A 27,889-nucleotide genomic window follows, 5' to 3' on the forward strand; every position below is an offset into this window, starting at 1 on the left:
TACCCCAGCACATCGCACCATGAGATCTCGGCATCTCTGTCCTTCTTCGTCGCGCGTCACTGCTTCGTTACTGCTCTCGTTCCTCGCAGTTGGCGGTGCATCGCTCGCCGCGCCGCCGACGCCACCCACTGCTCACCACGATGACAAAGAGTTCTCCCTGCGGCACATTTTCCACCATGGCGTCTACGAATATCCACAACTGCATCGAAGACTCGATGTACCTGAGAAGGCGGCAGTATGGGTAGCGGATGAACCCGTTCCTCGCCTGCGTGTCAAGGCAGCCTCCATGTCTATTCAGCGACTGGCGGACCGAAGCAAAGAGACGATAGATGGCATACTGGAATGGGGTAGAACCAAGGGCAGGGCCGTGCAGCTGGCCGAGGAAGACTGGACTATCGACGACATCGCAGGGCCAAACGTTACCGACAAAGAGACGGTCCTGAGTTTCGCGCGCATGGCCTCGGACGCCTACATACTAGAACCCAACACAGGACAGTGGGAGGACGTGGGTGGTGGCTTCAACTACACCGAAGACTTTGGTTGGGAGTCGGATGGTCTAAGAGGGCACATCTTCGCCGACACGGAGAATTCGACGATTGTCATAGCCCTCAAAGGCACGTCGCCGGCCATGTTCGACGGCTCCGAGACGACGACCAACGATAAGATCAACGATAACCTCTTCTTCAGCTGTTGCTGCGGTCAAGGCGGACAGTACTTGTGGCGCCAAGTCTGTGACTGCCAAACGTCGGCGTATACCTGCAATTCGACCTGCCTGGTCACTGCGCTCCGCGAGAAGAACCGCTACTACTACGCTGCGCAGAGTCTATATCACAACGTCACTGCACTGTATCCAAATTCCGAGGTTTGGATGGCCGGTCATTCACTTGGTGGTGCCGTGTCTTCGTTCCTATCTCTTACATTCGGACACCCAGCAGTCACTTTCGAGGCTGTCCCAGAGGCTATGCCAGCATCCCGCCTGGGTCTACCGGTTCCACCAGGTCACCAGATTGGTACGCTCCAGCGACGTCCTTTTACGGGTGGGTTCCACTTTGGACACACTGCAGACCCTGTGTACATGGGAACCTGCAATCAAGCTTCGAGTGTATGTACGATTGGCGGCTACGCCATGCAAAGCGTCTGTCACACTGGCCAAAAATGCGTGTACGATACTGTCAAGGACTTTGGCTGGCGTGTAGGCATCGGTACCCATAAAATCGTCGAAGTCATCCGCGATGTGATTGAAAAGTACGATGCGCCTCCAAGGTGCGAGCCTTACCTTGACTGCACTGATTGCTATACCTGGGAGTACTTTGAAAGCAACGGTACCGAGACGACAACCAGCAGCTCTAGCAAACCCACGAGCACATTTAAAACGAGCTCGTCTACCAGGACTAGAACGGAGACGTGTAAGACACCGGGCTGGTGGGGATGCCTGGATGAGTCCACGACGAGCGGTCACGGCAAGACTACAAGCACTTCGTCTTCGTCTTCATCCACATCCACCTGCAAGACCCCTGGCTGGTTCGGCTGCCTCGACGAAAGCACCACCACCACCACCACAACGACCACCACTTCAAAAACGCACACCACCTCCCCCGCTCCAGCACCCACAGCCTCAACCACCTCGTCTTCCCCAACCTCGACTTCATCATGTAGATATCCAGGCTGGTTTGGCGGCTGTCTAGACGGCGATGAACCGCCCGCTCGTACTCATCATCCTACGTCGTCCAAGCCTAGTGTCACGGCCAGCGCAACCTCGTGTACATCCGAGGGTTTCTTTGGCCTGATATGCTGGGACAAGTCGAAGAAGAAACATACAAGCACGAGCTTGACGCCGGCACCGGCAGTTACGGAGAGAATGGAGATGTAATGGCTTGTTTTGGTATCGGTTGTATTGTGAGTGAGTGAGCAAGAGAACAGGAAAATCTGGCTCAGAATGACATGATGGATAAAGCAACCTCCATCTAGTCTGGCGTTTTTTTTTTTCATCACGGCGTTTATATTATATCACGGCATTTTTTGGGGTTGGCAACAACATAGGCCCCAGAGATTTTGCATTGGCGTAATTGAGCAGTTGAGGGTCATGTAGTCGGTCATTATTGTTTACTCATTGTTCGCATTGGAAATGGTAATTTCAATGCTCTTGTATTACAATGACTGGTATTTCTGCTGTATAGAGCGTGATTTTACCATTCCTACATTACAATTACTTGAATTTCTCATGTGTGGAGAGTGATTTTACTATCCTCATTCTACAATCACTTGTAATTTCTCCGTACAGAGAGTAATTCAAATCTTACAATACCATCGCTGGTAGTTTCTCTGTATAGAGAATAATGAAAACCTTTTTACATTACAATTACTTCAAGTTTCTCGCACGTATGTTCGCTCCACTCAAAATCTCCAGTAGTTCAAATCATGCGTGATCAAAGTTTTTGGGATTGACGTGTTTTTAGTGTTTGTGTTTGGTGGAATGCTTAAAAAACAGAAGAGAATGGCTCGGTAGGGTAGTTGAAGCGCCAGCGGATTACCAATACCATGGCTGTGGTGGGTCTGGTTTGCAGGTTGCAGAAGCTTGTACGGTTGTGGCAGGTGGGGCTGACATGATACTGTGCACTGTATGTAGCTAGTAATCTGATGTGGGCTTGTCAGATGTCTGATCAAAAGGTCCAGCTGGTCAATGCTTCGAGGTTCAGATGGGGAGAAGCGAAGACTGTACGGTAAGTCGCACGGTAAAACGTCGAGTATAGCGTCAGGGGCAATCAGAGATGGAGCGTGTTGGGGAACGGGCCGTAGTCCTGGGACGCTGTCGTTGGGACTTGGTGGAGCGCCTTGAAGCAGAGGCGCATGGAAAAAGAAAGTCAGCCATGGATAGGTATGGACCATCATCATCGATGGCAGCTTCCTGTGTGACGTGCTCTGATGTCGCCCTAGATCTTGATCTTGATCTTGATCTCGATATCGTTTGGTATTGTAGGCAAAGCAAGTTTCTGGCCATTTTCCTCGAGTAACAACGTACGATATTTGGGAAGATGTCTTGACCTAGGAAGGCGCTGCCGGCCGTATCCGACACTGCTGGGCATGCATTGCGAGGCTGCGGCCGTAAACAAAACATGTGCAGGCGTGGGTAGATGGGTTAGTGTGCAGTCCAACGGCATGCACAACGCATATCGAACGATACCATCGAGATCTCAGCGGTGCTGCTTCGGTGCTGGGGGAATCCTGTCTGGTCTGGGCCGTTGAACCTGAGGTGTACACTGACTCCTGAGCGACTGCACCGAGTACCGTTAGGTACCGTGCCTACAAGACGCTATTGAAATGTTCGGCGGGACGGGTCAACGGTGAGTTTAAACGTTGCGACAGTGCAAAGGTGCACAGATAGCACACCACACCAGTATCATGGTTGTTACAGCCTCGACCTGGATGATTGCGAAATTAGCGGCGAACCACGAAGCGCATGGGAGTTTTTTTTTGCGCATGTTCGGCCCTTCAGCAAATGGATTCGGGGGGGAGGGGGGGGGGGTTGTGTGGGTGGTTGGGGTACATACCATAGTATGTGTGCGAGACTGGCTCTCATTGGTGGCTGGGCGTTCCGAGAAGCGACAAATTGCGGTCTGACATTTGCGCGAGTTTGCCGAAGGCTATTGGAGGGAAGCTGTCAGGCACGCGACAAGACCAGGTCGATGACGATACATACTTCCAAATACTTCCAAGCTTGGAGTTGGCAAAGGCACCCGGAGTCAGGAGGAGCGGGGGGCCGTACTGTGTACATGGTGTTGTCTGTTGTTGTTGTTGTCGTCGTCGTCGTCCATGTCGTATGTGGTGCTCTATCTAGGGTAGCTGCGAGCGAACGTCTCTTCTTATGACCTATGTGATGTTCAATGAATGTACAGTACGTGTCGCACAATGTCCACCCACCCCCTGCGCGCGGCCTTCTCTTTTGGGAGAAAGAGCGACTGCTGGCTTTGCTTGGAACAGATGGCTACACTACTCTACTAGTACCTAGTATGTATGTACATACTACAGTAGTCTATCTCGGCTGCACTGGCTCCAGACTCCAGAGAGCCTCCAGGCTAAGCACGTCGATCGCAAAAAAACAAGGGTCCTCGAGGGCCTAGGGCTCACTTGCGTGGATCCCACCACCTTCCCACACATAACCCACGCCCAGTCCAGTCATGACGTATTTGGCAGCCTCGAACCCCCCCAGTACAATACGATACGTACGGTATCTACTTGTGTTGGATATCCCTTGGACGGCTTGCTTCGGGGGCGGGTGTTGCCTCACACTGAGGGAGGGGGGGAGGGGGATGGTCATGCGTGCCAACAAAAACGCGGCCACTGTGCAGCAAACCTTTCCTTGTGAATGACGGCGCGGCAGCTGATGGGCCACTTGCTGTGCCATTGCCCTGAGGTTAGCCCGTTTCAGCCAACGACCACCAGCGTCTTGCTCCCGCGCCCGTTGCGCTGCTCTGCTCAATAAGGGACCAGGGGCTATGTAGGGGTCCAATAGTACATCGTACGGTACTTAGATCCAGACATGTGTCCCACCCAATGTCGCCATGGTCAGTGATCATCCAGCGCTCGCTGTGAATGAAGACCTAATCACGAAGCAGCAGGGTGCGGCTGGTCGCTGCTTAGTAGAGTAGTCCGTCAACCCCCAAGTGGTCTGGACCTGGAACGCTAACTGCCCATGCCTTGGTCACCCCCCTCGATCGCACATATACCGCTCGATTCCTTTTCGATCCTCTGCCACCTCCTCGATCTCTATCCCAACCTACCGCTCGCTCTCCTCTGCCCTTTCTCCTCCGCCCCTCCACCCCCCCCTCTCCACCCCATTGCCTCTCCGCTGGGCGTTCCGCCCTACTGTCTTGTTGTACTATCCGCCTGTCTTCAGCCCTATATCCATCCAGCCATCCCGGTCACGAGACCTTCCCTGCATCAGCGCCTCACTCGCTAGAGCACAAGACTACCGACACACACAGCACGCAACACACACACACACACACACACTACGTCAGGGCTCGCCGGTCAGTGTGTCCCACACACCCACACACCCACACACACCAACCTGGTCGCGGCGCACCAGCACAGCCGGGTGTCGCAGTCTCGCAAGTCACGTTGTCATCTTGTCATCACACTAAGCCTGCGTTTTCCCATCGGCGCATCCAGTAGCACCAAGGAAAAAGCCGCTGGAAATAGAGGAGGCAGTAGTAGGCGCGTGTCCCCTGTGTTGTCGGGCCATCCGTGCCTGCCTGCTTGCTTGTCTGCCTTGGGACAGAGGAAATTGCCCCTTGCCCCTGACGTCATTTCCTCAAAGGAACACCAACCACTCAGCCAGCAGCACACTTCCCACCCCAAGGAGACCTTGCCCATCAGCTCGCGCGCCCCCCGCCCCCTTTCACGCAAAACCGCGTTGCCGCAACCACGCTACTGACCCTCCCCATATTTTCATGTCCCTATACATATCCAATTGCACCTGCATATTCACCTGGCCGCCCGTTCCACTAGTGGAGGCGCGCGAACAGCCCTCACCATGGCCACTCCCGCCCTCTCCCCGAGACCTCGCGGTTCCTCACACTCTGCCCACACTTCCTCGCGCCTGCAGAGATCGACACCCATGACCAAGTCGAGTACGACACTACATCCGACCGCCCCCCTCTCACCCCGCATGAACGGCATCATCAAATCCCCGAGCCACATCGTCACCCACAAGCCCAAAATGCCAGGAACCCCGTCGCCAAATTACTTTGGCCTGACCATGAACGCGCACGCCGACCACTTTTCCTCGACCGCTGCCCAGCACATTCGCGGAAACTGGAGCCCGCCGACGTCTGACGTTCGCTCCACGGCTGCTGCCTCGCCACGCATAATACCAGTAGAGCAGAATCCCGAATTCGATCAGTTCAGGAAGCAGTCTCAGAATAACAGAGCGTTTGCGCTTGGCAGCTTCGACTTTGCGTCATCCGCCCCGCCTGCCCCTACCCAAAGTCCCTATTCTAGCACCTTCAAGGCACCGCGCTCACCACAGTCGATGACGCCATCCGTTCGTGCGGTAGGTACCAAGGACGGCGCAAAGGACGAAAACGAAGGGGCACCCAAGCCTCGCTCGCCAAAACGCATGCTCTCCTCAGAATCTGCCCTGTTTCCCGACCGACCACGTCGAAACTCTCCTGCAAGCTTCGAGGGACTGGGCCGGACGGATGCCATAGCAGAATTTGCCGAAGATCACACCTCACGACCATCCTTGCCCGTGAAGCCATCGCAGCACCCCTCGGCTATTAGCCATCGAGCTGAAACCCTGCCTGCCAGCTTTGAGAATGACAACAGCACAGAGGGGCCCACCATGGTCACCGCCCAGCACGTCGTCAACATCCTGCAGTCGTCCGTCGAAGAGGTGCTCCTCCTCGATCTCCGCGTCTCCACACAATACTCTCGGGCTCGCATCGCAGGCGCTTTGAGCCTCTGCATACCGACGACGCTCTTGAAACGAGCTTCCTTCAATGTCCAGAAACTCGCCGAAACCTTCAAGGACGAAGAACAACGGGAAAAGTTTGAGCGATGGCGGAGCAGCAAACACATAGTTGTGTATGACGCCAACTCGTCCCAGATGAAAGACGCTACGACTTGCATCAACACTCTGAAGAAATTCACAAGCGAAGGCTGGACCGGGGGCACTTTCATCATCCGCGGCGGCTTCAAGGAGTTCTCCGAGAGGTTTCCCACATGGATCACCCACCAAGCTTCTCAAAGCCCAACATCGGGTACTGCTACCCTGACACTTGGGATGGATCTACCTACTGTTGCCCCAGTCATTGGCGGATGTCCTATGCCGGCGACCCAAAACGCTGCCAATCCTTTCTTCGGCAACATTCGTCAGAATATGGACCTCATTGGTGGCGTTGGACAAATGCCTGTGAAGCACCCCGAAGGCATGACCCGGACTATGGCAGACGAACTGCCGCAATGGCTCAAGGAAGCAGCAGAAGAAAAGGACAATGGCAAGACTGTCTCCGAACGTTTCCTCGCTATCGAGAAACGGGAGCAGAAACGCATGCAGGAGGCTCTCTCTGGGAAGGTGTCTTACGGAAGTCCATCATGCTCTCACCCTGCAAAGGCCATTCAGATTGCAGGTATTGAAAAGGGCTCAAAGAATCGCTACAACAATATCTGGCCTTATGAACACACTCGTGTCAAGCTACAAGGAGTTCCAGAAGGCACCTGCGACTATATCAACGCCAATCATGTTCAAGCTGCCTATTCTAATAAACGCTACATCGCCACCCAGGGCCCCATTCCCGCAACCTTCAAGGTACGTTTGTATTTTTTTTTTAAAAAAAGACACCATACGCTAGCTGCCGCTAACCATCTCACAGGACTTTTGGAACGTTGTTTGGCAGCAGGATGTTCGCGTCATTGTCATGCTAACAGCCGAACAAGAGGGTGGTCAGATCAAGGCCCACAACTACTGGTCCGATAAGCGTTACGGACACCTCAGGCTGGATGATCTTGGCGAACGTAGAGCCTCCCTTGAACCATCGAAGATTTACAGACATAGAGAACAGTCGAGGCCCGTGATGAGTCAACGACGATCGACTACCAATAACCCACCCAAGGGCTTCAACTTCACTACTGAAGCCACCACGGGCTCACCGAGTCAAGAGCAACCCTACGTCATTGTACGCAAATTTACCTTGTCCAATGATGAGGAACCATTTGCACGCATGCGAGAAATTACCCAACTCCAGTACTCTCATTGGCCTGACTTTGGAGCCCCAGCGCATCCAGCCCACCTACTGGGACTGATTGAACAAACCGATGCTGTTGTGCGTTCAGTTAATGGCGGTACGCCTTCTCAGCCGGAGTCTGCAAACAGTCGCCCAATCATTGTCCATTGCTCTGCTGGATGCGGTCGTACTGGCACATTCTGCACTGTAGACTCCGTTCTGGACATGCTTAAGCGGCAGAGACAGGCTCGGAAGGCAAGGCAGAGCTCGCCAATGGATGTCGATGCTGGCAACAAGAATGAGCGCGAAGAAGGCAATTGGATCAACAACGAAGAAATCGACCTCATCGCAAAGACGGTAGAGGATTTCCGTCTCCAGCGTTTGAGCATGGTGCAAAGTCTGAGGCAGTTTGTGCTCTGCTACGAGAGCGTAATGGAATGGCTAGTGGAGCAACACCCCAAGTCTGCTTAGGCGCAGACTTCGATGGTGATGTTCATGAAGGACACTACGGTTGTACCTACAATCCTGATATGGAACGAGAATCACGAACTTGAATGAGACCATTTTAAGGAAAGGGAGTCCGGTTGATGGAACGCATCATCATTGGGAGGCGTTTTGCTGCATTTTTGCCGATAGAGTATATATGGTATGCATTGGGATAGGCATGGGATCGGAGTTGGGCGTGTGTGGAACTGGACTGAACGGCGTTTTCCTAGTGCTAGCTTTGGATAATGAAATTCCCACGCATGTCCTATTTGAAACATGCTCTCTTACAAAGGATTCTTCTATGTGATGTGTGCAAAGAGAAAAAAATCTCCATTACTAGAATGCGAGTAAGAAATCTACAGTACCTGTGTGGGGAGGGTTTAATGTTTTGGCAAGGATCGGATAAGATGAATGGGAAAAATGCTCGGGGCTCACTTGTGGGTGACGACAATAGGAGTGAAGCCAAGGCGTGGATGCACTCACGTGGCTTCGCGTTATCGCGTTTCTTTCTCCGCGCGCTTTGGCCTTGACCACCATACAACGCTACTCTGTAAGCCAAGCCCTCTACCACACTTTGACGAGTAGTAGACGGTTATTCTTCATGTCTCGAGACGATTCACCAATTGTCCGTCCTGTATCAGACGATGAGGACTACAACTGGACTCACCGCGCGTTCTTGCAAGCGTTCCAAACACACAGCGTCATGACGGTTGAAGTGATGAAGGCAACCCTTGCCGCCATCCTGACTGCACAGAGTAGGATGAAGAAGCCTCCAAAAAACAACTCACCCACACAACTTTACTAACCCTCAACTCCCCCCCAGACCCAGAACGGCCGTGGTCAGAAGCGGACATCACCCAACCCCAACTCACAAACGCCATCCAAACCATCAACGCCAAACTCGAGGCTTTTGACTTTGAAATCCGAAACACACGCGACCAGCGCGACAGAAGCGTGCTGTACGCCCTCGTCAACAACACATCCGACTCCCTCACCCAATTCGCAACCAAGTTTTCCGCCGCCGAAATCGCTTATATTCGCCGTCTGCTGGACTACATGTTCGACACCAACAACACGCGCACGCGAGAAGTCATGGCGGTCAAACACACCGAGGCATCGCAGCTTGCGCGGCCCTCGCGGCGAAACCGACATTCGCAATTCAGCGGCCCTACAGCCGACGAGGAAGCAAACACGCAGACACAGAGCCAAACACACACCTCCTCCTCAGACCCAGGCATCACCATCCAAGAAGCCGACACCATCCTCACCACCCTCGTCCAACAAGCCCTTCTCCAAAAGTCCCGCCAAGGCTACTTCTCCCTCGCCCCACGCGCCCTCATGGAACTCCGCGCCTACCTCAAGGAAACCTACAACGAGTCCGTCGACGATGCCGACGAGACCGACGACGCCAACGGGTCCAGTCTCGCGCGCATCCGCATCCACGACTGCGAAGGCTGCCGCGAAATCGTCACCTATGGCATCCGTTGTAATCGCAGGGAGTGTGGGGTGCGCTGGCATGATGCGTGTGCGAATGGGTTTTATAGGGGCAAGGGCAGGGAGGGCAGAAAGTGTCCGGGTTGTGGGACAGAGTGCTCGGGCGATGTGTATGTCGGGGAGAGGGCGGATCGGGTGGCGGCTGGGGGGAGAAGGGGGATGCTGGCAAGGGACGAGGACGAAGAAGAAGAAGAAGAGTGAAGCGGGTGAGGGCTTGTTTTACGGTCCAGTTTCTCAGAGGGCAATGGTCAAGGGATGTCAGATGCCAGCAAGACGGACGATTGATTACGCACTGATGGATGATCAACCCACTTTATGAAGTTACGTTGACGCACCATTGCACATGTTTTATAGACGTGACGTCAGTTTATATTTTCCTTTTCAAAAGCACCGATAAACCCAACTCCTATCGTCGTGTCATTTTTTCCAAAATCCAAGCTTTCCCAACTCCAGATTTCACAGCAATATACACGCCCCAATCCATGGCCAAGAAAAAAAAAGCCACCAACAATCGACAGGCTTAGTGCGCACCGTTGGCCTCTGTCTTCTTGGCTCTCCTCTCTGCAACAGCAGAGGCGAGGTCCTCGAGGACCGTCACGGTGCTCTCCCAGTCAATACACGCATCTGTAATGGAGACACCCTTCTTCAGGCCCGCGGGACCTTCGGCGGGGACTTTTTGGTTGCCCTCGTTGATGTTTGACTCGATCATGACACCAACAATCCCAGTCTCTCCATTGCGGATCTGGTCAGCGATATCTTTGGCGACAATGGGCTGATTACGGTGGTTCTTGTTGGAATTGCCTAGACGATTGTCAGCACTGGGTATTGGTCGTTCTGCTAGAATCTCAAGGCTTACCGTGGGAGCAATCAACCATCATGACCTCGGGCAGATTCTTCTTCCTCAATGCTTCCCTGGCGCCCTTGATGCTCTCCTTGTCGAAGTTGGTACCCTTGCTTCCACCACGGAGAATGACGAAGCAGTGCTCGTTGCCAGCTGTCCGGGTAATGGCAGCTAGACCTTGCTTGGTCACACCCATAAAGTGGTGCTTCGCTGCCGCTGCGCCGATAGCATCCACGGCTACCGTCAAGCCACCATCGGTGCCATTCTTGAAGCCAATTGGGAAGGAGAGACCTGAGGCGAGCTCACGGTGCAATTGTGACTCCGTCGTTCGCGCACCAATAGCACCAAGCGAGATGAGATCTGCGAGGAACTGTGGAGAAATCGTGTCCAGCATCTCAGAGGCAATGGGCATGCCAGCGGATGTGAGGTCTACGAACAGCTTGCGGGAGACGCGGAGACCCTTGTTGATTTGGTAGCTCTCGTCAATGTCGGGGTCGTTGATCAGACCCTTCCAGCCAACCGTTGTCCGGGGCTTCTCGAGGTAAGCGCGCATGATGATGCAAAGATTGTCTTGGAGTTTGTCGGCAAGCGCCTTCAACCGCTGGCAGTACTCAATGGCCAGCTCAGGGTCGTGGAGGGAGCAGGGCCCGACCATGACCAGCAGACGGTCATCTTGTTGTGTAATGATCTTGGCGGCGTCCTTGCGACCCTGGACGACCGTCTTCTCTGCATGTGGTGGGATGGGGATCTCGGCGGCGAGCAGTGCGGGGGGGATCAGCGGATCGTATCCAAGGACTGGAGGGTGTAGTCATTAGCGAGCAGGACGAGGAAGGATGCTTCAGAGTGGTCATGTACCGCGCACATCGTCGCTCCGGTCGGCGGCTTCTGTAGAGGACATGTCGGCGTGCTGGGTGCTGTCTTGAATGTGTGCAGATGCAAGGGATATGATCTGATGTGGGATAATGTCTTTTTCACAAGTAGCCCACTGATCAGCTTACGTTTGATGGTGTGAATAGCAGGATGCTCTGTATTGTGGCTTAGGTAGCTTACTCTCTCTCTCTGCTGCAGACAAGCCGTCAGGTGCAGTGAAGTCGCGAACTTGGCAGGAAATGGCAAGAATTGGAGGTCAAAAGGTAGGCGTAGGGTAAGAGGTGCAGGTGCCAAGTGGATTAGGGTGGAATGTAGACAAGTGGGATGAGGAGGATGGTGCCAGTACGGTGTTGGCCACACTGGAGGAGGAGGCTCAATGGAGACGGACAATGGAGACAGACAATGGGAGAAGCGGACGAAGAGGATAGTGTGGGAGTGGAGTACCGTAAGCTAGGCACAGTACCCAAGCCCAAGCAATGGAGCAGGAGCAGAATCTGGCTACACTTTGTATGACTGGACGAGGAACGAGGATCTTGGTAGCGTACAGGCACCGAAGACAGATATTTTGGGGAGAGTGGGGCAACGCGTTGACGCCGCACTCTTCGGACACTTTTTTTTTTTCTTTTTTCTTCTTTTTTTTTTCTTTTTTCTTCTTTCTTTACAGTATCGATAACGGGGAGCAGGGGAACCTACTAAGGGCCTGGAATACATACTGCCCGGCGGCCATGGATTCATCCCGAAATGGCTGCCTTCTGGTTGGCTCATCCTGGGTTGACAGCATCTACCGGTACCAACACCTCCATGCTACGAGCACTGAGCACCGACTGTATACTCGACACACACACACACACACACACACACACAGGCACCAAAGTATTTGATACATCATCATTGTCATCCTTGTCAGCATGAACAACATCATCCACCTGTGAGTGGAATGGTACGCCATGGAGGATGGCATGCCCGTCCATCTTCACCTGTCAATCATAGTCAGTGGTAACGTTGGCTGTCATGTGCTCCCTAAATGTCCTCCTTGAACTCCCTAGTCCCAAGCTTGTTTCCGCTGAGCAATAAAAGGAATCGTTTCGTCTTTCACCAAGCCTTAGTCCCTCTGCACTGAAAAGGCGCTGCATAGCTGGCATGTGCATGTGTGCACATGTCTAGTAGCTTCTGAATTGATGATGCCCTTTCCAGCAGCTGTCCACCACACCGTCTCGCAGATAGGCACATCTATCAGCTACCTAGCGTGAGGTCCCTAGGAATACCCCCCATCACATGACGTGCTTGCACTTCCCCGGATCCATTGCCTATACCTACATCTCTCTACCTATACCTTTATACCTTATCACCATCACCCAGCCACGCTCGACCTGTCGCCCATCAACCGGAGGTCCCGTCAGCCGGCGGGTCCTCCACGACAACCAAGAAATCTCCTGGCGATCAAGAGGCGCGCGACTCCAACCCACCAGTCAGGGTGCTTTTCATGCGACGTGAAACACCGCCCCTGATATAAGCCTAAAGACCCCCTCGGCCGCTGTGTCAGAACAAATGCGCCAGGGCACTACCATCGCTGTTTGGTGTCTTGCAAACTCCAGTCTTCAGCATCGCACCGCCCGCGCTCTTCCTACCTGTTCCGCTAATCTTCTCGCCTCTGTTCGTTGACGCGTTGACCGCCGAGAATCTGGTACAATATAATTCTTGCGCACCAGCATCATGTTCACCTTCCACACCATGACGGCAGGAAAGCGAGGTAGAGACGATGATTCCGACTCTGACTTGGACGAAGACCGTTATCTCAAAGTAAGTCTGCTCTTCCCGCTCGGTGTTAAGAGAGTATGATTCTAATGCACAATTCCTTTGCAGAAATCTCGTGCAGGCTACGAGTCCAGATTCGACTATGCAGCCCACGCAGCCAACAAATTCCCCTCATCTGCAAACCTGCCTTACCGGCCGTCATTCAGCCCATCGCCTCCCAGGAATTATCTGGACAATGGATCTTTAACACCAGCCTATTCAGAGCATGGTGGGGTAGCAGACTCACCAGGCGCAAATGTTGGTGGGCCCGTACTGCACTCACGATCAAGCGGCATGGACTTCGAGATGGACATGGATGAAGACGACAGTGATGTTCCAAGCCAGCCGGCAGGATCGCCTGCCTTGGGCACATCCAACATTTTCATGCGTCCCGCCATGCTAAGACCTTCGCTGTTTAATTCGGATTCGTCCAATAACACAGGAAGACTCCCAACACCAATACATCCAACATTTAAAAGAGGTGGGATGAATGGCGGATATCCCATGGCAGGCTCCATCGAAGCCATGAACCCTTCGAGTAGCATCATGAGTTCGCACATTCTTTCATCCCAACAGTCACCAGCATGGAAAGGACAAAGACAAGAAGTGGATAGCGATCGGAATCGACGTATGCCCTCGCCCATATCCGAGGATGAAGACATACCAGATACCCCCACGGCATTTACGCAATCCCAACTCTCCCGTCTAAGCGTCAGCAACGCCAACTCGGCAGATCAAATGGACACGGAACCCACCTCAGCATCACTCGGCCTACCGCCCACCCCGCGCGGCCGGAAGCGAAGTGGCGCGTTGACAGGCGTCGGACGCTTCAGCATGGGCTATCGAGATGATTGTGAAAAGTGCAGACAGAGGGTTCCAGGGCACTATTCGCACTTTATTACATGAGGGCTCTGCACCAATCGCCCGGTTCATTCTTATGAGACACGACTAATGCCGCATTTCGCAACCCGACTTATTCTTTGTGCTTGGCCTTCGCATCATAACACCAGGCGTTCTTTATGGAAGTGGTGGTTAGAATAGGGAGCATTTCCAACCAGTACCATACACCAGCAGCATCAAACAGCATCGACGCATTTCTTCCCCCAAGCCTAGACTCTAGACCTAGAATCGGTGGAGGATCCAGTGGCTTTTTGAAACACAACGCTACTCTCCTTTTCAGCGATTGCCGTAATCCTTGCGAATATCAAGGTCTACTATTACCCCTGTCGTTACTGTTCACCATTGGCCTCCATCCTTCACTAGGTAATCGATAAAGATGTGAAATTCACCGCGAGAAGCGCACACCACTGCCTGCACACATCAAAATGACAAATACTCAGCCCTATCGATACCACGATCCGTGTCCCAAGAAAAATCCCCGGTCTGGTGACGTTAGGCTGCCCACCAAGCAACCGGGGTGCTGAAACAAACGGAAAGCAGATATGCCGCCGGGTGTACCATTGTGAAACGTGTAGTTGCGCGCGAATCTGAGGTTTACGATACTCTGGAGAGGAGATATGGCATATACTATATGTTTGATTCGGGGCTTGGAAGACGGGTTGTTTCGTTGGGTGGTGGGATGGCGGGTGAGTATGATTGGGGCTGGCTGCTGTTGGCTGATGGTAATGTACTCTATACGTACTGTGTGCCTATTGATGGGGATTGGGGTATTTTGAGAAAGGTTGCGGGCTTGTGATTTTCGCAGATCAGCAGTCCACCGTCGTGACGGGTGATTGCATTTTGAATCTTTCTCCTTTGGCATGTATCCATATACATGCCCGTAAGCCCATGAATGCTCCCTTCTTAGATATGCTCAACGCCAATAACCTTCCCTCCTTCTTTCCTCACATCATTGCCTGTTTCCCACATGCACCTTGAGCCCTCTCCTCCGCCATCCTTTGTCAAACAGGCACGTTCCCACTCTGCGCTGCACCCCCCAATGCCTCCAATCCACGCGCAATATATGGCCCCACGACCGGAATTGCCCTGGCGAACCCCGCAATCGTAGCAAAGAAGTCGCCAAACAGAACCAGTATACCGTATAATTCGATGACGAAGCCTATAAACGCCCAGCGCATGAGGATCAGGCCGATGCCGACGGTAAAGGCGAGCGTGCCTTTCCATTGTTTCGAGCGCGCGAAGAAGGCTATGGTTTTCGTGGTACCGATTATGAGGGTGAGGCCGATTAGGAAGAGGATCTAGGAAGAGGGGGCGGGGTACGTATTAGAGGAACGTGCGAGGATGGTACGGGGGGAGGGAGCGTACGTTGCCCATTGCCAGCCTGGGTGGGGGGAGAGGTAAGTAGGAGATCATATGTGATTGTAGGGAGGAGGGGGGGGATTACGCACATTGCGCGATCAAAAAACATCATGACGCCGCCGATGAGGAAGAGGCCGCCTGGTGATTGTTTGTGTCAGCTGTTCGTTCATTGTTTCGGCGGCGCAGTGGTGGCGGTGGTGGTGGGCGGCGTACCTACCTCCTGAGCAGAAGGCGACCCCAATCTCTGTGTAGCATGTCAGTCTACTCGCCATATTGCTCGTGGATTCAACAAAGTAAACATGGCCTTTGCGCAAACCTACTCTGGGTATCTGAAAGCCACATTGTCGGCATCTTGGCGCGGTTTATGTCGTGTGTATATATGGGGCGCAACGTGCCAAAGTAAACAGATACAAGAGAAAGACGATGTGCAATTGCAAGTAGCGACACGGAAGAAAAGGAAAAGGAAAAGGAAAAGGAAAAGAGGTGGTGGCCTAGTCTCAACAACGGTCAGATTCAATCATGGGCTTTCCCATCTACCGCACTCGCATTTGTCTCGTGTCCCTAATCCGGTCGAGGACGCGTTGAACGCCGACCCCTGTCTAGCGTCGCACGGTTTCTTCGCAGCCAAAAGCGCAGCATCAGAATTTTGGGGATCGAGTTCCTTTCAACCTCACACATCCTCGAGTCAATGGTTTTCAAGTCTGGGGGCTGTCAGGTCCTCACTTGAGACACACACGCGCGCGCAAGAATCCGGATACAATGGAGCAATCAATGGTATTGTTCTGTGCCTATCTGAAGCCCCGTGTGTACTACTGTTTTACGGCAACAACCCTTTGTGGAACCGCCCCGACCACAGCATGCTTCATTGCTGCTGTAACTAAGAAGCTTCTCCTAGAGTTTCCTGGTATTCCGTCATACGGGCGAAGAACAAAACTGGATCACGATTAAGCCGGAGCGTCTTCTTGAGCCGTTTGCCGAAAGGCTTGCGGTGGGTGGAAGAAGCTTGACTTTGATGGTCATACATAGGTTGTGCTTTGCCGCTCTTGTGGTCGGTAGAGAGAAGTCTGGGTAGTAGAGCAGGAGCTTTCACAGCCCATTGAATGCATCCGTTGCATCTTGAATTCTCCTTGTTGAAGCCTCTTGGTTTGAATAGCACAAACCCGCTGTCTGTTGGGGGATTGCATCATGCTGCGCTCTGGCCCCCTCCCTGGTCCACATTCCTCATGAGCGAAAGCAATGGATATTGACTGATGCACCATGGACAACGCACTGGCACGTGTATCATTTTGCCCCAGAGAACATTCCGCATCCTGGGGCAGTGTATGTTTGCGACAAGCGCATGTACCAATATGGCAAATCATTTCAAAATGGTATGCGCGCCTCTCGCAGCCAAGTAGCCTTCCGAGACATTCTGTGGCATTGTCCTGATGCTGCCAAACACCTCCTTGTTGTAGTATCGCAGCCGTGTTTTGGGGTCTGTATACGGCGCAGGAAGCCCAGTGATATCGCAATACTTCTTCTGGCTACTTGGGTGAAAGCTCGGTGCCGACTCGATGTTGGTGTACGTAGGCGCGGGTCCGGCCCCATTGGCTCCCGCAGCAGCTCTGCCGTTCTTCTCCAGGACCAGCGTGCTCAGACTGTGCGCTGCTTGGGCGATGTTTGGCGGTCGGCCGCCATTGCCAGTGGGTGTGGCTGTCTCTGGGTAGGACGCGGCAGGTGTTGAGATGCCGCTGTTGTTCTGCGTTGCCATGACGGAAGCCTCCTTGCGCGTCGCTTCGCCGATGATTTGTTTGAGATTCTTGTTGCGGCGCTGTGGGGGCTTCCAGTTGGGATTGCGAAAGGGCTTGTGGACGGCATAGATGTCCAGCTTGTCCAGCAGGGCTTGGTGTGTCTTCTCGTCTGAGGCATTGGTAAGAGGCGCCATGTTGCGAAAGATATCGCGTTTTCTATCCAGCGGTAGAATTCACAAAGCTATACAAGGCGCTGTAGATCTGCCCGGTGTTCTGCGTGGGTGGTCGTCAGAGGCAATAGTTGAGACGCGGCTGTGGAAGCTGGCGACGAGAGAGCTTGCGGAGTACCGGTGCCGGCATGTGGAGCTCTCCCGCCCGCGTCGATTCACCCACAGCTTGTCGCACTAACTACATTGATCCCCCCCGCCAAACAACATAACGCGTGCAAACCACAGCCAACAGTGCACAGTCGCAAGCATGGTAAGAGAATATTTCGGTAAACACTCGAAAATGAGGTATGCTCCTGACGCGCATACAGGAGAGTCCACACGAGCATCAACAGAGCCAACTGCTCTCTCGCATCATTGTTAATGTGGTAGGTCTTGTGCACCACAAATTGCCTTGAACGCAATGTATCCTAACAAATACCCCAGGAGAAACTGAATGAGGCAATCATGATGTTGAACAAGAACCTCCAGGAAATCAACATTCAAAACATGGATACGGAGTTGGTCGCCCAGATGTTCAAAAATTATCAGTCTAATGTGCTGTTCCACCTCGAAGGTGAGGCCTTGTCAAATCCACGTGTATATGATGTAGCTAAGGAAAACAGCTACAAACGGTCTGAAGGACCCGGCGTGATTGTCCAAAGTCCAGGAGGTTGCATGGACTGTGTCAAAGGGTTTGGTGCATGACCAGCAGCAGGCTTCGTGTCTTTTCGTGCTGATAATATATTCAAGTCGCTACGACTCCACGAGAGCTTGGGCAAATGTAAACTTGGATTGGACAGAGATACCCATAGTAGTAGTATTAGTAGTAAAATGGCATCCATCTCAATTACTCTGCATTGCTAGTGCCTCAAAGTCAATCGGTGGCTTGCCATGGATCATGGTATCCCAAACATGTGGACATGGTGCGCGGACCTCCGAATGCGATCGCGACTGAGCTTCAACACCAACTGAGGCGCAACCCTTGTGCGCCTCTCACCAAGCACGCTACGTGTCCCCCACACGCCCAAATTTGATCGCACGATATGATATGAACATCTGATACTACCTTGCAATCAACACCACGCCCAATCACAATGGCGCCTTCCGCGACCTACGATGCGTCAGCCTCAGGGCTCAATGAATCCAAAGCCGCGCCTGCAAAGCTATGGAGCGTGTCAGACCCCCCCTTCGAGGGGTATAGAGCTGTAGACTCGGAAGGATATAAGCGTAGCGATCACGAGACTGCTATAGTAATTGACAATGGTATGCACTTACACACCCCATCCCTCGTGGGAAGACATCATACCTGGTACTAACCTTTCGCAAGGCTCGTCCGCTGTCCGCGCCGGATGGTCCTTCGACTCGAAACCACAGCTCTCGGTGCTTCCCAACATGGCCCGGTATCGTGACCGTAAGCTGAACCGAACATTCACCTTCATCGGATCGGACGTTTATTCGGATGGGACGGCGCGCGGCCAGTCCAAGCCCATCTACGAGCCAGGGAGCAACATCATTAACAACTGGGATGCAATGGAGGGGGTCTTGGACTATTGCTTCATCAAGATGGGTGTAGACGGAACATCAGGGAGCATAGACCGGCCCATCGTCATGACTGAGCCCGTTGCCAATCTGGGATACTCAAGGAAGAGTAAGTGAAGGGCAGATTCCAAGACAAGCACGTTTATCTGCTAATTCTTCTTTAGCCATGTCTGAAATTCTCTTCGAATGTTACGGCGCACCCTCAGTGGCATACGGCATCGACTCCCTCTTCTCATACTCCTATAACGGTGGTCGCAATGGACTAGTCATGGATTCTTCGTATACCTCAACACATGTCATACCTGTAGTCAACTCAAAACCGCTACTTTCACAAACAACTCGCCTGAGCTGGGGTCGCTTCCAATCAGCACAATACCTCCTGAAGCTCCTTAAGCTGAAGTATCCCACGTTTCCTGGCAAGATTAGCGATAACCAGGCGGAAGACCTCGTTCGCGAGCATTGCTATATATCACAAAACTACGAAGAAGAACTAAGTCATTACCTGGACTGGACAGGTCTCGAGGATCGAGACCATACCGTACAATTTCCCTATACAGAAGCGATTGTGATACAGAAGACGGAGGAGGAACTTGCAGCTGCAGCAGAGAAACGTAAAGAGAGTGGCCGGAGATTACAAGCTCAAGCGGCAAAGATGCGCTTGGAAAAGCTCAAGAGGAAGGAGGAGGAATTGGAGTACTATATACAGCTGCAAGCCCAACTCGAGGAAATCACTACCAAAAAGGAGAAGGCGCGTGTGTTAGAATCCAACGATTTCGACGATGAGAATCAGCTCAACAAGAGGGTCAAGGAGCTGGAGGCATCGATCAAGAAGACCCGTAACAAAGACCTGGGGGATGTCGATGAGGAGCAACAAGAGGAGCCGACGTTTCCCCTGCTCGATATACCTGATGACCAGCTCGACGAGGAAGGAATCAAACAGAAGCGACAACAGAGACTAATGAAGTCAAACTACGATGCACGACAACGCGCGAAGATTGAGAAGGAGAAGGAGAAGGCACGACAAGCAGAGGAGCAACGTCTTGATGATGAGCGACGAGAGACCGACCCTCAGGGCTGGATCGATGAGCGTAAGATGGCGCGCCAAGCGATTATCCAAAAAATGAAGGATCGCGAACGCATGAAGGCCGAACTAGGGAACAGAAAGTCCGTCGCCAATCAAATGCGCATGAAGTCGATTGCCAATCTCGCCTCTGACAATCCGACCAAAAAGCGAAGAAGAGGTGGGGGGGACGACGACACCTTTGGCGCCGACGACGCAGACTGGGGCGTATACCGCACCATTGCCACCGGCGAAGGCTCCGACGACGAAGAAGAGGAAGATCTTAACAAGAACCTCAAAGAAATTGAATCCCAACTCCTCAAGCACGACCCCAATTTCACTGAGGACTCTACACGCGAAGCACAAACCGATTGGACCAAGAGTATCCTCCACGCTTTCCTCCACGGCCCGTATCCCTTTGACCCAGAATCGCAACGGGAAATCAATCAAATCCACCTCAACGTCGAACGCATACGCGTGCCAGAAGTAGTCTTCCAGCCCACCATTGCCGGACTCGATCAAGCCGGCATCGTGGAGATTGCCTCGAACATCCTGACCGAGCGGCTAGGCGACTCTCCCCACCGCGACGACATCCTCAAGGACATCTTTTTGACGGGTGGCAACACGCTCTTCCAGGGCTTCGAGGAGCGACTGAGAGCAGAGCTGCGTGCTGTGTTGCCGGCCGAACAGAGTATCAATGTGAGGCGGGCAAAGGACTCGGTGCTCGATGCGTGGAGAGGTGCGGCGCAGTGGGCGAGCAGGAAAGATGCCAAGAGGGATTTTATCACGCGGGCGGAGTTTTTGGAGAAAGGCGGCGAGTATATCAAGGAGCATGATATGGGGAATACTTTTTATTAGGGAGTAGGTTTTTCTTTTCCAACATTCAATTGGTCTGATATGGTTATTGCCTGTGTGTGTGCTGTACTACTGTGGACACGAGTTTTGGAAAGTTTTGCTTATTGAAGGGAAAACCCTTTGGCGGAAGAGATGGAGAAATGTAATGTCAATGCATGATTTTCTGTGCTTCTTCCCTGTGTCTCTCTCCCTCTCTCTGTGGTGGTGTGTGTGTTGTCATGTTTGCCCTTGCGTCCATGCAGCCTTTTTTCCACTCATAAATTCTGGCCCTATTAGGCCGAAAGGTTCGTTCTTCCATGGTCAATTTCGAACCAGTCCTTGGAAGCTGACTTTCTTCGCATTTGTGACGATGATACGGGGTTTGCGCAGTACTGCTGCATTGACCACACGTCCTTTGCAGTGTGAGGAACTGTGTTTTTGATCCAACCATCACCGACCGTAAGCATCCATCACATTGCAATCTTCTAATCGAAACTTTGGCAATTTTTCTTTTCAGAGTTTTCCAATGCATTACATTATAGAGTATCATGACTCTTAAGAAATCTATACCCTCTTGCGCCATCCCCTTCTATTACAGATTAAAACCTAATGGCAACCAAAAATTCCAAAACCAAAGCTAATCAAAGTGACTTTCGACGATCCTCCTCAAAGTGCTTACAAGCCAGCAAATATGAGACCCATGAATCCCACACCTCCAGCCAGCATGGCGTTCTGCACGTTGACAACAGCAGCAGCGCCAGTGTATTCGGGGGGTGATACAGGGGCAGAGGGCGCAGGGGGCGCAGGAGACGCAGGAGGTCCAGGAGGTCCAACAACTGTATTGTGCATGGTGGTAGGTTTTCCTGCATCGTTCGTGCTAGTGACAACAATGACACTGGTCACAGGAGTTGGGTGCACATGAGTGCTGGTGGTGTTGTACGAAGGCACGGTGCTGTTCGCGGGCGGCGGGACAGGGTAGTGAGAGGACATGGGGTAACCGGAAGACACGGGGTAACCAGAAGTCACAGGGTATCCAGAGGAGACAGGGTAAGGGGTAGGCTTGACGTTGTTGCAGACGTCGGCTTCGAAAACGAGGTATGCTGCATTGTCCTCGGCGGAGCAGGCTGCCTTGATCTTGGCCTCGATGTCGTGGGCCTTGAGCTCGTCGCAGATGCAAGGGAAATCAGTAGGGCTGCACTTGCTGTCTTGGAGGCAGTCAAAGATGATGGTTTGCTAAATTTTGGATTAGAACATGGGCCAAGAGGTATCATCTGGAGGCAAAAGGTAACGTACAGAGCACTGGGCAAGTCCCTCGATGGGGCCAATGATGTCGCCACCTGCGTGCTGTGCAGAGCTAGTCATAGTGAGGAAGCTGGTGACGGTCAAAGCCGAGGTGACAACCTGAGTGGTGAATGAAGGCATGTCCGAAGAAGGCAAATGGTGTGGAGTAGGAGCTGAGTAGTGTTGAGACAAAGCTGGAGAGGCTGCTGCGAGCAAGACACTGGAGATGTAGATGCGGTTCTGCATATTGCCTGAGATTTGAGCGAAAGATATACGTTTCAACGAGTGAATTCAAATTCCAGAAAGAAGTGAGTGATACCAGACAAAGCCGCGCGCAGGTCTGCACCTTATACAGGCTGGCGGAAGAATGCCTATCAGCGTGGCCGTTTGCAGGAGGCCGTTCATGATGCGGAAGTTCACGATGGGTTTTGATGTTCAAAAATAAATGCGGGCCGGATCCGGGACATACTCTTTGTTCCTGGCGAGGTTTTGTACGAAGTTGGTAGGTTTGGAGCCTCATGTCCGGATTCGGAAGGGTGCTGTGGAATGTAACCGTTACCCAAGTGAGCGGCCACCTTCCCAGCCACCTCCCGATGCCGTTTAGTCTTTTCTATTTTGGAAATCTCGCCGAAATACTTGTGGCGTTCAGCGAGATATTTGCTGTATGTTCGCAGTCGTCGTGGACGTAGTGTGCGGATTCGAAGGTTTTTTTCTCCACGTCGAACATGTCGAACGCGCCCTTCTTCTACCAACAACTCTTTTTAGAGGTTACCGTACCTATGCAAGCTCGCCCTCGGTGTTGCCCTGGGCGATAGAGCTTCTGCTCGTACGGACTGCGGCTACGCTTTATGTCGAGAGCATGCTACTCCTGAAGAGAATCTTCCAACCAGCGAATGATACGGCTCACATCTCGTAGCTCATAGAAGCATTCATGATGTGCTCTGGCATAACTTATCGCGCGTGATAGATCGTCCGTAGCGCCTTTCTTCGGATCAGGCTGGTTTGCCAGCAGCTGTTCGTAGTACGGGTTGCAACGCTCGCGTTGTCGCCTCGGATTGATGGTCATGTATTCCCAGTACCTGTATGCTAGTACGTATGGATCTTTCTGCAGTGGAGGTAGCCCTGCCATGCTGGATGCTGGGGGTTAGTTTCCGTGAGCTTAGAGTAGTTGATGTGGAATGGTATTCAGTATATTAAAGGTGGGTGGGCATGTTGCATGTCGTCAACACTCGGGCGTTCGACTCCTCATTGTTTGTGAGACATAAGCAGCAGAATAAACAAAGCCTTGCCTTGGTAATTCATTATTTCTGAAACTCCGGATTCTGTTGTTCAAGCATGCAGGGCCGCTGCGAAAAGTCACAATGTCAACGAGGTACATGGCCATGATTCAAAAACGCCAGTTGATCGTTTCGCGTGTTGAAGCAACGACGTACATATGACTGGCGAATATAGGTACTTTTTTGTTGCGAACTTGCTCAGTTAGATTCATTGCTAGGAAGCTTCTCAGATACCAGTGAACCTGAGAGATTCAATGCGACATGTGTGGCTCTGGTCCACTGTGCTGATAAGTGAACGTTGTATCAAAGAACTTGTGGGCCGGAAACGCATGTGGAATAAGGAATATTGATAAATTTTGTGCATGCGAAATCGGTAACGGCGATGTTAAATCTTCACAATATACACTATGTTGTGATAACACGATGTGTTGTGATGTGATGGATAGAGGATAGAGCTGAGCGATTGAGAGGAGCAAATGGGACCCTTGCTCAGCCAGTCTTTCGATTGCGGACTAGCGTCGCGCTAGCACAGAATTTCATTCTTATCTCGTTTTTCCCAAGCTTCGCAAGCTACGGACAACACAGCAAACTCCAACATGGCGTCCAAGTCGTGAGTACTCCCCAGTAAAACGTGCTTTGTCTTATGGACAGACACTCCCTGAATATTCGATAATTCTAGGGCCCTGTGCTGACTTGGCTTCCCAGCAGTGTGCCGACGCAGAATGACATTCTGATTCCTGAGACGCTGCTGAAGAAGCGGAAGTCTCAGGAGAAGGCTCGCGAGGAGCGCGCGATTGCCACGAGAGAAAAGAGAGGTACGAACATAACTCCATACCATGGATGAGTGCGAGAGGGCGATTGTGATGATGAAAACAACCACACTATCGGCTAGACTACGGTCCATGTTGTCGAACTGTTAACCATCTTTCGGGACTGATACAATCACCCTTTGAGCCATTCATGGTAGATTATGCGATCAAGTGCCATGCTGACATGGAACAGAGAAAGCCAAGAAGAAGCGCGGCGTCATCTTTACGCGAGCTGAAAAGTACGTGAAGGAATATCGCGACGCCGAGAAGGAGCGGATCCGGTTGTCACGCGAAGCCAAGAAGAGCAACAGTCTATATGTGCCAGCGGAGAACAAGCTTGTGTTTGTTGTGCGCATCAAGGGAATCAACAAGATTGACCCGAAGAAGCGGAAGACACTTCAGCTGTTGCGCCTCCTGCAAATCAACAATGGCGTCTTCATCAAGCTTACCAAAGCGACCATGGAGATGCTGAAGATTGTAGAACCATTTGTGGCGTACGGCTATCCGAATCAGAAGTCGGTGCGCGAGCTCATCTACAGTAGGTGCCTTGTGATTCCTGCTCTCGACCGTGCTAACCTGCCTGTGCAGAGCGCGGATACGGTAAAGTGGACAAGCAAAGGCTACCGTTGACGGACAATGAGATCATCGAGGAGAACCTTGGCAAGTATGGGATCATCTGTATGGAGGATCTCATACATGAGATTTACACGGTGGGACCCAACTTCAAGCAAGCCTCGAACTTCTTGTGGCCCTTTCAGCTGAACAACCCGAATGGGGGATTCCGCAAGAGGAAGTTTAAGCATTTTGTTGAGGGTGGTGACCTGGGCAACCGGGAAGATCAGATCAACGAGCTGATTAGGCAGATGAACTAGTTGCTTTGTAGAGGGTGGAGTTTGAGGTTGGTTTTGCATTTTCTGCGGAGGTGGGGAAGCCATGTCCGGATTATACCCACGGCCTGGGATCAGCATTTGCATGGGCGTTTTTGGGGATTCGTTAGGGTTAGGATGAATGTCATGTGAAGAGGGCGTGTCATGATGATTGACTTGATGAAGAGAAGACACGTGATGGATCAAGAGAAGACACGTGATGGATCAAGAGAAGACACGTGATGGATCAAGAGAAGACACGTGATGGATCAAGAGAAGACACGTGATGGATCAAGAGAAGACACGTGATGGATGAAGAGAAGACAAACGTGATGGGGTTTGTGTATACTCAATTGTACCGTTAGCGTAGTGTACAAACTGGGAAGAACCTACTCTACTGTACAATCATGGGGGGCGCAGCAGATGACACGGGGTGAGCAGGACAGGATGCAGAAACGACGAGGAGTAGGAGTAGGGAGTAGAGTAGAGTACTCTACTAGAGTAGTAGGGGGAACTACTCTGGACGTACGGTAGGTACCGTGTTTGGGCAGGCATGACGGACAGATGGGGCCTGAAATCTCTGCGGCGTGAAGGATACCGGTATTGTAGTAGTATGCAGTCTACTAAGATCTGGCTTCTTGATGACTGTATTTTCACTCTAGTGCATCCTGGCCTGCTGGTTTTGCGAGGGCCATTGTCAAGGAAAGGACAAGGGGTGCAGTAGTGAGTGGTGGTACTAGAGTTGGAGTAGGATTGTACCGTAGAGTACTTGGTCTCTTGGTCAAAGGGTTGGACAGGGGAAATACGAATGGATGAGGTGAGGGTGGTGAGGGAGTTGTGCAGACTTAGGTTGGCGTATGTGTGGGTGTGGGTGTGGGTGTGGGTGGGTGGAGGGTAGTAGATGGGATGGAAGGGCAGGTGGCAGGTGGCAGGTGGCAGGTGGCAGGTGGCAGGTGGCAGGTGGCAGGTGGCAGGTGGCGGGTTGGGCAGGTTGCAGTTTCCGCACACGAGAGGGCAATTTCACTCAGGTTGATTGCGGATGATGACGGCCCCTCAACGCCCCTCGCCCTCCCAGGCCCCCGCATTGCATCGCCACTCGGCCCAAAGGTCAAAGGAAGATGACGAAGACGATGACGATGCTGATGCTAATGCTGATGCTGGTGATGGTGATGGTGATGCAGATGGCGATGCAGACGATGATGATGATGGTGATGCAGATGGCGATGCAGACGATGATGATGATGGCGTCGCCCGCATGTTTTGGTCGGGTGGTTGCACCCACACCCACCCACAACCTAGAGTACCTACTCTACTCTACTACCTACTGCTACTGCGACTGTTGGGAAGTACTGTAGAGTGTGTAGAGTACTCTAGTACCTTCGTATCTAGTTGACTGGTGCAGGTGGTATGACGCTGACCATGTGACTGACGGGCCCGACCACCGATACTCAGTCAGCCTACTGTACAGTATACACAGTAGGCAGCGACCGCCATTTCTTCACAGGTACAAGGTCTTCTTTCGTCACTCAAAGAGCCTGGCTGGTGCTGGGCTGGGCTGGGCATCGGATTTTGCACTTGTGCAGTGTGCCCAGGTCTTCCCTCATCCGGCGCCCTCTCTACGGCAGCAGCACCGACTGCGCCCGTGGGTCACAACAGCACCCCTGCTGGGCGGGCAACGGCAGACCACATGGCATAGTAGTACTATCACACGGCAGTAGTAGTAGTAGTAGTAGTAGTAGTAGCAGGAGTAGAGATTCTGCGTTTCAATAGAGTACCATGGTCATCGTCATAGTATGTACGTACACGGTATTGTAGTAGGTTATCGTAGTGGTCATGGTAGGTAGTCATCACTCTGTAGTACCCCATAGTACTATACAGTAGCAGTCTCTTGTCCCAGGCCAACCTTCCCAACGGCCGCGCCTGGGAAGCTCATGCGGACACGAGTGCGCTGACATGAAGGCAGCTGGGCAGGAAGCAGTATGAAACACAACCCAAGAAGAGCGGACTGTCATGGCTGTGCTGGGCGGTGCAGCCATTTGGTGGAAGTCATGGTGGAAGTTATGGTGGTGCACATAATATATGTGTGTGAACGGTCCACTTCTATATTGATTGGGGATGTTGGGGATTCGGGGGACTGGAGGGCTCGGGGCAAGTGACCAAGGTCGGGTTGGCAACTTCAAACTTCAAATGACCCGCACGGATGAGCCAGGCCAGACATGGAACTTGCACAAGTCTTGCAGCAGCAGCAGCAGCAGCACCACCACCACCACCGCCATCACCACCACCACAGAAGAGCGGAGCAAGGCCGAGTGTAGTTAGCGACGGCGAACCGCCCAAAACCCACCTGCGGTACATACGTGGCTCGCTCAGACGGAAAGGCAGAGGCCAGCAGAGATCCCCCCCCCTTCCCTCCCCCCCAAAGGCCAAAGGCCGCCCGAAATACTTTCGTGGAGAGAGTCATGAGGGTGTTTTGGAAGAATGGTAGACGGGAGGTATTTTTCAACCATGGACTCTAGACTACATAGAAGAAGCAGAATTTGATCAGGCCTCAGCCTCGTCTGACGAATGACGGGCTGGCCCTAACCGCAGAGTAATTGAACGGACTCCACGCACCGCCGCCTTCACCCAGCCCTTTTTTGACTTGAGGGTCGCTAGCCGAACCAGCCAACCAGCCAAGACACCGCCCACCACGCCTGCCTGACTGGCTGGCTGGCTGGACGGGGCCTTGTTCCAAAAGAAGTCCAGTCTTTTGCGTGCCGGCCGGCCGCACACACACACACACACACACACACACACACACACACAGAGAGAGAGAG

At 52.6% G+C, this 27,889-nt stretch overlaps 14 protein-coding genes across 14 annotated transcripts; 7 read left to right on the plus strand and 7 right to left on the minus strand.

Moving 5' to 3' along the window:
• Positions 1 to 19: 19 nt before the first annotated feature.
• IAQ61_002986 (uncharacterized protein) lies at positions 20 to 1,870 on the plus strand (the record flags this gene model as incomplete). The annotated part of the gene is made up of 1 exon (XM_003843213.1): positions 20 to 1,870. The coding sequence occupies one exon, from the start codon at positions 20 to 22 to the stop codon at positions 1,868 to 1,870; it is 1,851 nt and encodes a 616-aa protein (XP_003843261.1).
• Positions 1,871 to 2,394: 524 nt separating this feature from the next.
• IAQ61_002987 (uncharacterized protein) lies at positions 2,395 to 3,812 on the minus strand (the record flags this gene model as incomplete). The annotated part of the gene is made up of 2 exons (XM_066095788.1): positions 2,395 to 3,042; positions 3,771 to 3,812. The coding sequence occupies 2 exons, from the start codon at positions 3,810 to 3,812 to the stop codon at positions 2,395 to 2,397; spliced, it is 690 nt and encodes a 229-aa protein (XP_065954624.1).
• A 630-nt stretch (positions 3,813 to 4,442) lies between these two features.
• On the plus strand, positions 4,443 to 8,487 carry IAQ61_002988 (uncharacterized protein). The gene is made up of 2 exons (XM_003843212.2): positions 4,443 to 7,309; positions 7,374 to 8,487. Exons 1-2 carry the CDS (start codon positions 5,534 to 5,536, stop codon positions 8,193 to 8,195), a joined length of 2,598 nt encoding a protein of 865 aa, XP_003843260.2. The 5' UTR covers positions 4,443 to 5,533; the 3' UTR covers positions 8,196 to 8,487.
• Positions 8,488 to 8,811: 324 nt separating this feature from the next.
• Positions 8,812 to 9,905, plus strand: IAQ61_002989 (uncharacterized protein; the record flags this gene model as incomplete). The annotated part of the gene is made up of 2 exons (XM_003843211.1): positions 8,812 to 8,965; positions 9,034 to 9,905. 2 exons carry the CDS (start codon positions 8,812 to 8,814, stop codon positions 9,903 to 9,905), a joined length of 1,026 nt encoding a protein of 341 aa, XP_003843259.1.
• A 319-nt stretch (positions 9,906 to 10,224) lies between these two features.
• ARO4 (3-deoxy-7-phosphoheptulonate synthase) lies at positions 10,225 to 11,443 on the minus strand (the record flags this gene model as incomplete). Its single annotated transcript, XM_003843210.1, has 3 exons — positions 10,225 to 10,505; positions 10,561 to 11,340; positions 11,401 to 11,443. 3 exons carry the CDS (start codon positions 11,441 to 11,443, stop codon positions 10,225 to 10,227), a joined length of 1,104 nt encoding a protein of 367 aa, XP_003843258.1.
• A 1,685-nt stretch (positions 11,444 to 13,128) lies between these two features.
• Positions 13,129 to 14,115, plus strand: IAQ61_002991 (uncharacterized protein; the record flags this gene model as incomplete). Its single annotated transcript, XM_003843209.2, has 2 exons — positions 13,129 to 13,215; positions 13,279 to 14,115. 2 exons carry the CDS (start codon positions 13,129 to 13,131, stop codon positions 14,113 to 14,115), a joined length of 924 nt encoding a protein of 307 aa, XP_003843257.2.
• Positions 14,116 to 15,110: 995 nt separating this feature from the next.
• IAQ61_002992 (uncharacterized protein) lies at positions 15,111 to 15,819 on the minus strand (the record flags this gene model as incomplete). Its single annotated transcript, XM_003843207.2, has 5 exons — positions 15,111 to 15,407; positions 15,475 to 15,490; positions 15,558 to 15,606; positions 15,686 to 15,712; positions 15,789 to 15,819. The coding sequence occupies 5 exons, from the start codon at positions 15,817 to 15,819 to the stop codon at positions 15,111 to 15,113; spliced, it is 420 nt and encodes a 139-aa protein (XP_003843255.2).
• Positions 15,820 to 16,825: 1,006 nt separating this feature from the next.
• IAQ61_002993 (uncharacterized protein) lies at positions 16,826 to 17,392 on the minus strand (the record flags this gene model as incomplete). Its single annotated transcript, XM_003843206.1, has 1 exon — positions 16,826 to 17,392. The coding sequence occupies one exon, from the start codon at positions 17,390 to 17,392 to the stop codon at positions 16,826 to 16,828; it is 567 nt and encodes a 188-aa protein (XP_003843254.1).
• A 283-nt stretch (positions 17,393 to 17,675) lies between these two features.
• On the plus strand, positions 17,676 to 18,059 carry DAD4 (DASH complex subunit dad4; the record flags this gene model as incomplete). The annotated part of the gene is made up of 4 exons (XM_003843205.1): positions 17,676 to 17,678; positions 17,737 to 17,793; positions 17,852 to 17,981; positions 18,031 to 18,059. The coding sequence occupies 4 exons, from the start codon at positions 17,676 to 17,678 to the stop codon at positions 18,057 to 18,059; spliced, it is 219 nt and encodes a 72-aa protein (XP_003843253.1).
• Positions 18,060 to 18,369: 310 nt separating this feature from the next.
• On the plus strand, positions 18,370 to 20,864 carry IAQ61_002995 (uncharacterized protein; the record flags this gene model as incomplete). The annotated part of the gene is made up of 3 exons (XM_066095789.1): positions 18,370 to 18,670; positions 18,735 to 19,055; positions 19,111 to 20,864. The coding sequence occupies exons 1-3, from the start codon at positions 18,502 to 18,504 to the stop codon at positions 20,862 to 20,864; spliced, it is 2,244 nt and encodes a 747-aa protein (XP_065954625.1). The 5' UTR covers positions 18,370 to 18,501.
• Positions 20,865 to 21,515: 651 nt separating this feature from the next.
• IAQ61_002996 (uncharacterized protein) lies at positions 21,516 to 22,367 on the minus strand (the record flags this gene model as incomplete). Its single annotated transcript, XM_003843202.1, has 2 exons — positions 21,516 to 22,073; positions 22,134 to 22,367. The coding sequence occupies 2 exons, from the start codon at positions 22,365 to 22,367 to the stop codon at positions 21,516 to 21,518; spliced, it is 792 nt and encodes a 263-aa protein (XP_003843250.1).
• A 616-nt stretch (positions 22,368 to 22,983) lies between these two features.
• IAQ61_002997 (uncharacterized protein) lies at positions 22,984 to 23,250 on the minus strand (the record flags this gene model as incomplete). The annotated part of the gene is made up of 1 exon (XM_003843201.2): positions 22,984 to 23,250. The coding sequence occupies one exon, from the start codon at positions 23,248 to 23,250 to the stop codon at positions 22,984 to 22,986; it is 267 nt and encodes an 88-aa protein (XP_003843249.2).
• A 744-nt stretch (positions 23,251 to 23,994) lies between these two features.
• On the plus strand, positions 23,995 to 25,079 carry RPL7_1 (60S ribosomal protein uL30; the record flags this gene model as incomplete). Its single annotated transcript, XM_003843200.1, has 4 exons — positions 23,995 to 24,008; positions 24,104 to 24,213; positions 24,401 to 24,745; positions 24,796 to 25,079. 4 exons carry the CDS (start codon positions 23,995 to 23,997, stop codon positions 25,077 to 25,079), a joined length of 753 nt encoding a protein of 250 aa, XP_003843248.1.
• Positions 25,080 to 27,173: 2,094 nt separating this feature from the next.
• On the minus strand, positions 27,174 to 27,428 carry IAQ61_002999 (uncharacterized protein; the record flags this gene model as incomplete). The annotated part of the gene is made up of 1 exon (XM_003843198.2): positions 27,174 to 27,428. One exon carries the CDS (start codon positions 27,426 to 27,428, stop codon positions 27,174 to 27,176), a length of 255 nt encoding a protein of 84 aa, XP_003843246.2.
• Between the last annotated feature and the right edge of the window lie 461 nt (positions 27,429 to 27,889).

Source organism: Plenodomus lingam, assembly GCF_022343315.1.
Source record: "Plenodomus lingam strain CAN1 chromosome Unknown contig_14, whole genome shotgun sequence".
Lineage (NCBI taxonomy): Eukaryota > Fungi > Ascomycota > Dothideomycetes > Pleosporales > Leptosphaeriaceae > Plenodomus > Plenodomus lingam.

Coding starts and splice junctions, on each gene's coding strand:
- IAQ61_002988 (XM_003843212.2), top strand. CDS start 5,534: ATGGCCACTCCCGCCCTCTCCCCGAGACCTCGCGGTTCCTCACACTCT. Junction 7,310..7,373: donor CCATTCCCGCAACCTTCAAG/GTACGTTTGTAT, acceptor ACCATCTCACAG/GACTTTTGGAACGTTGTTTG.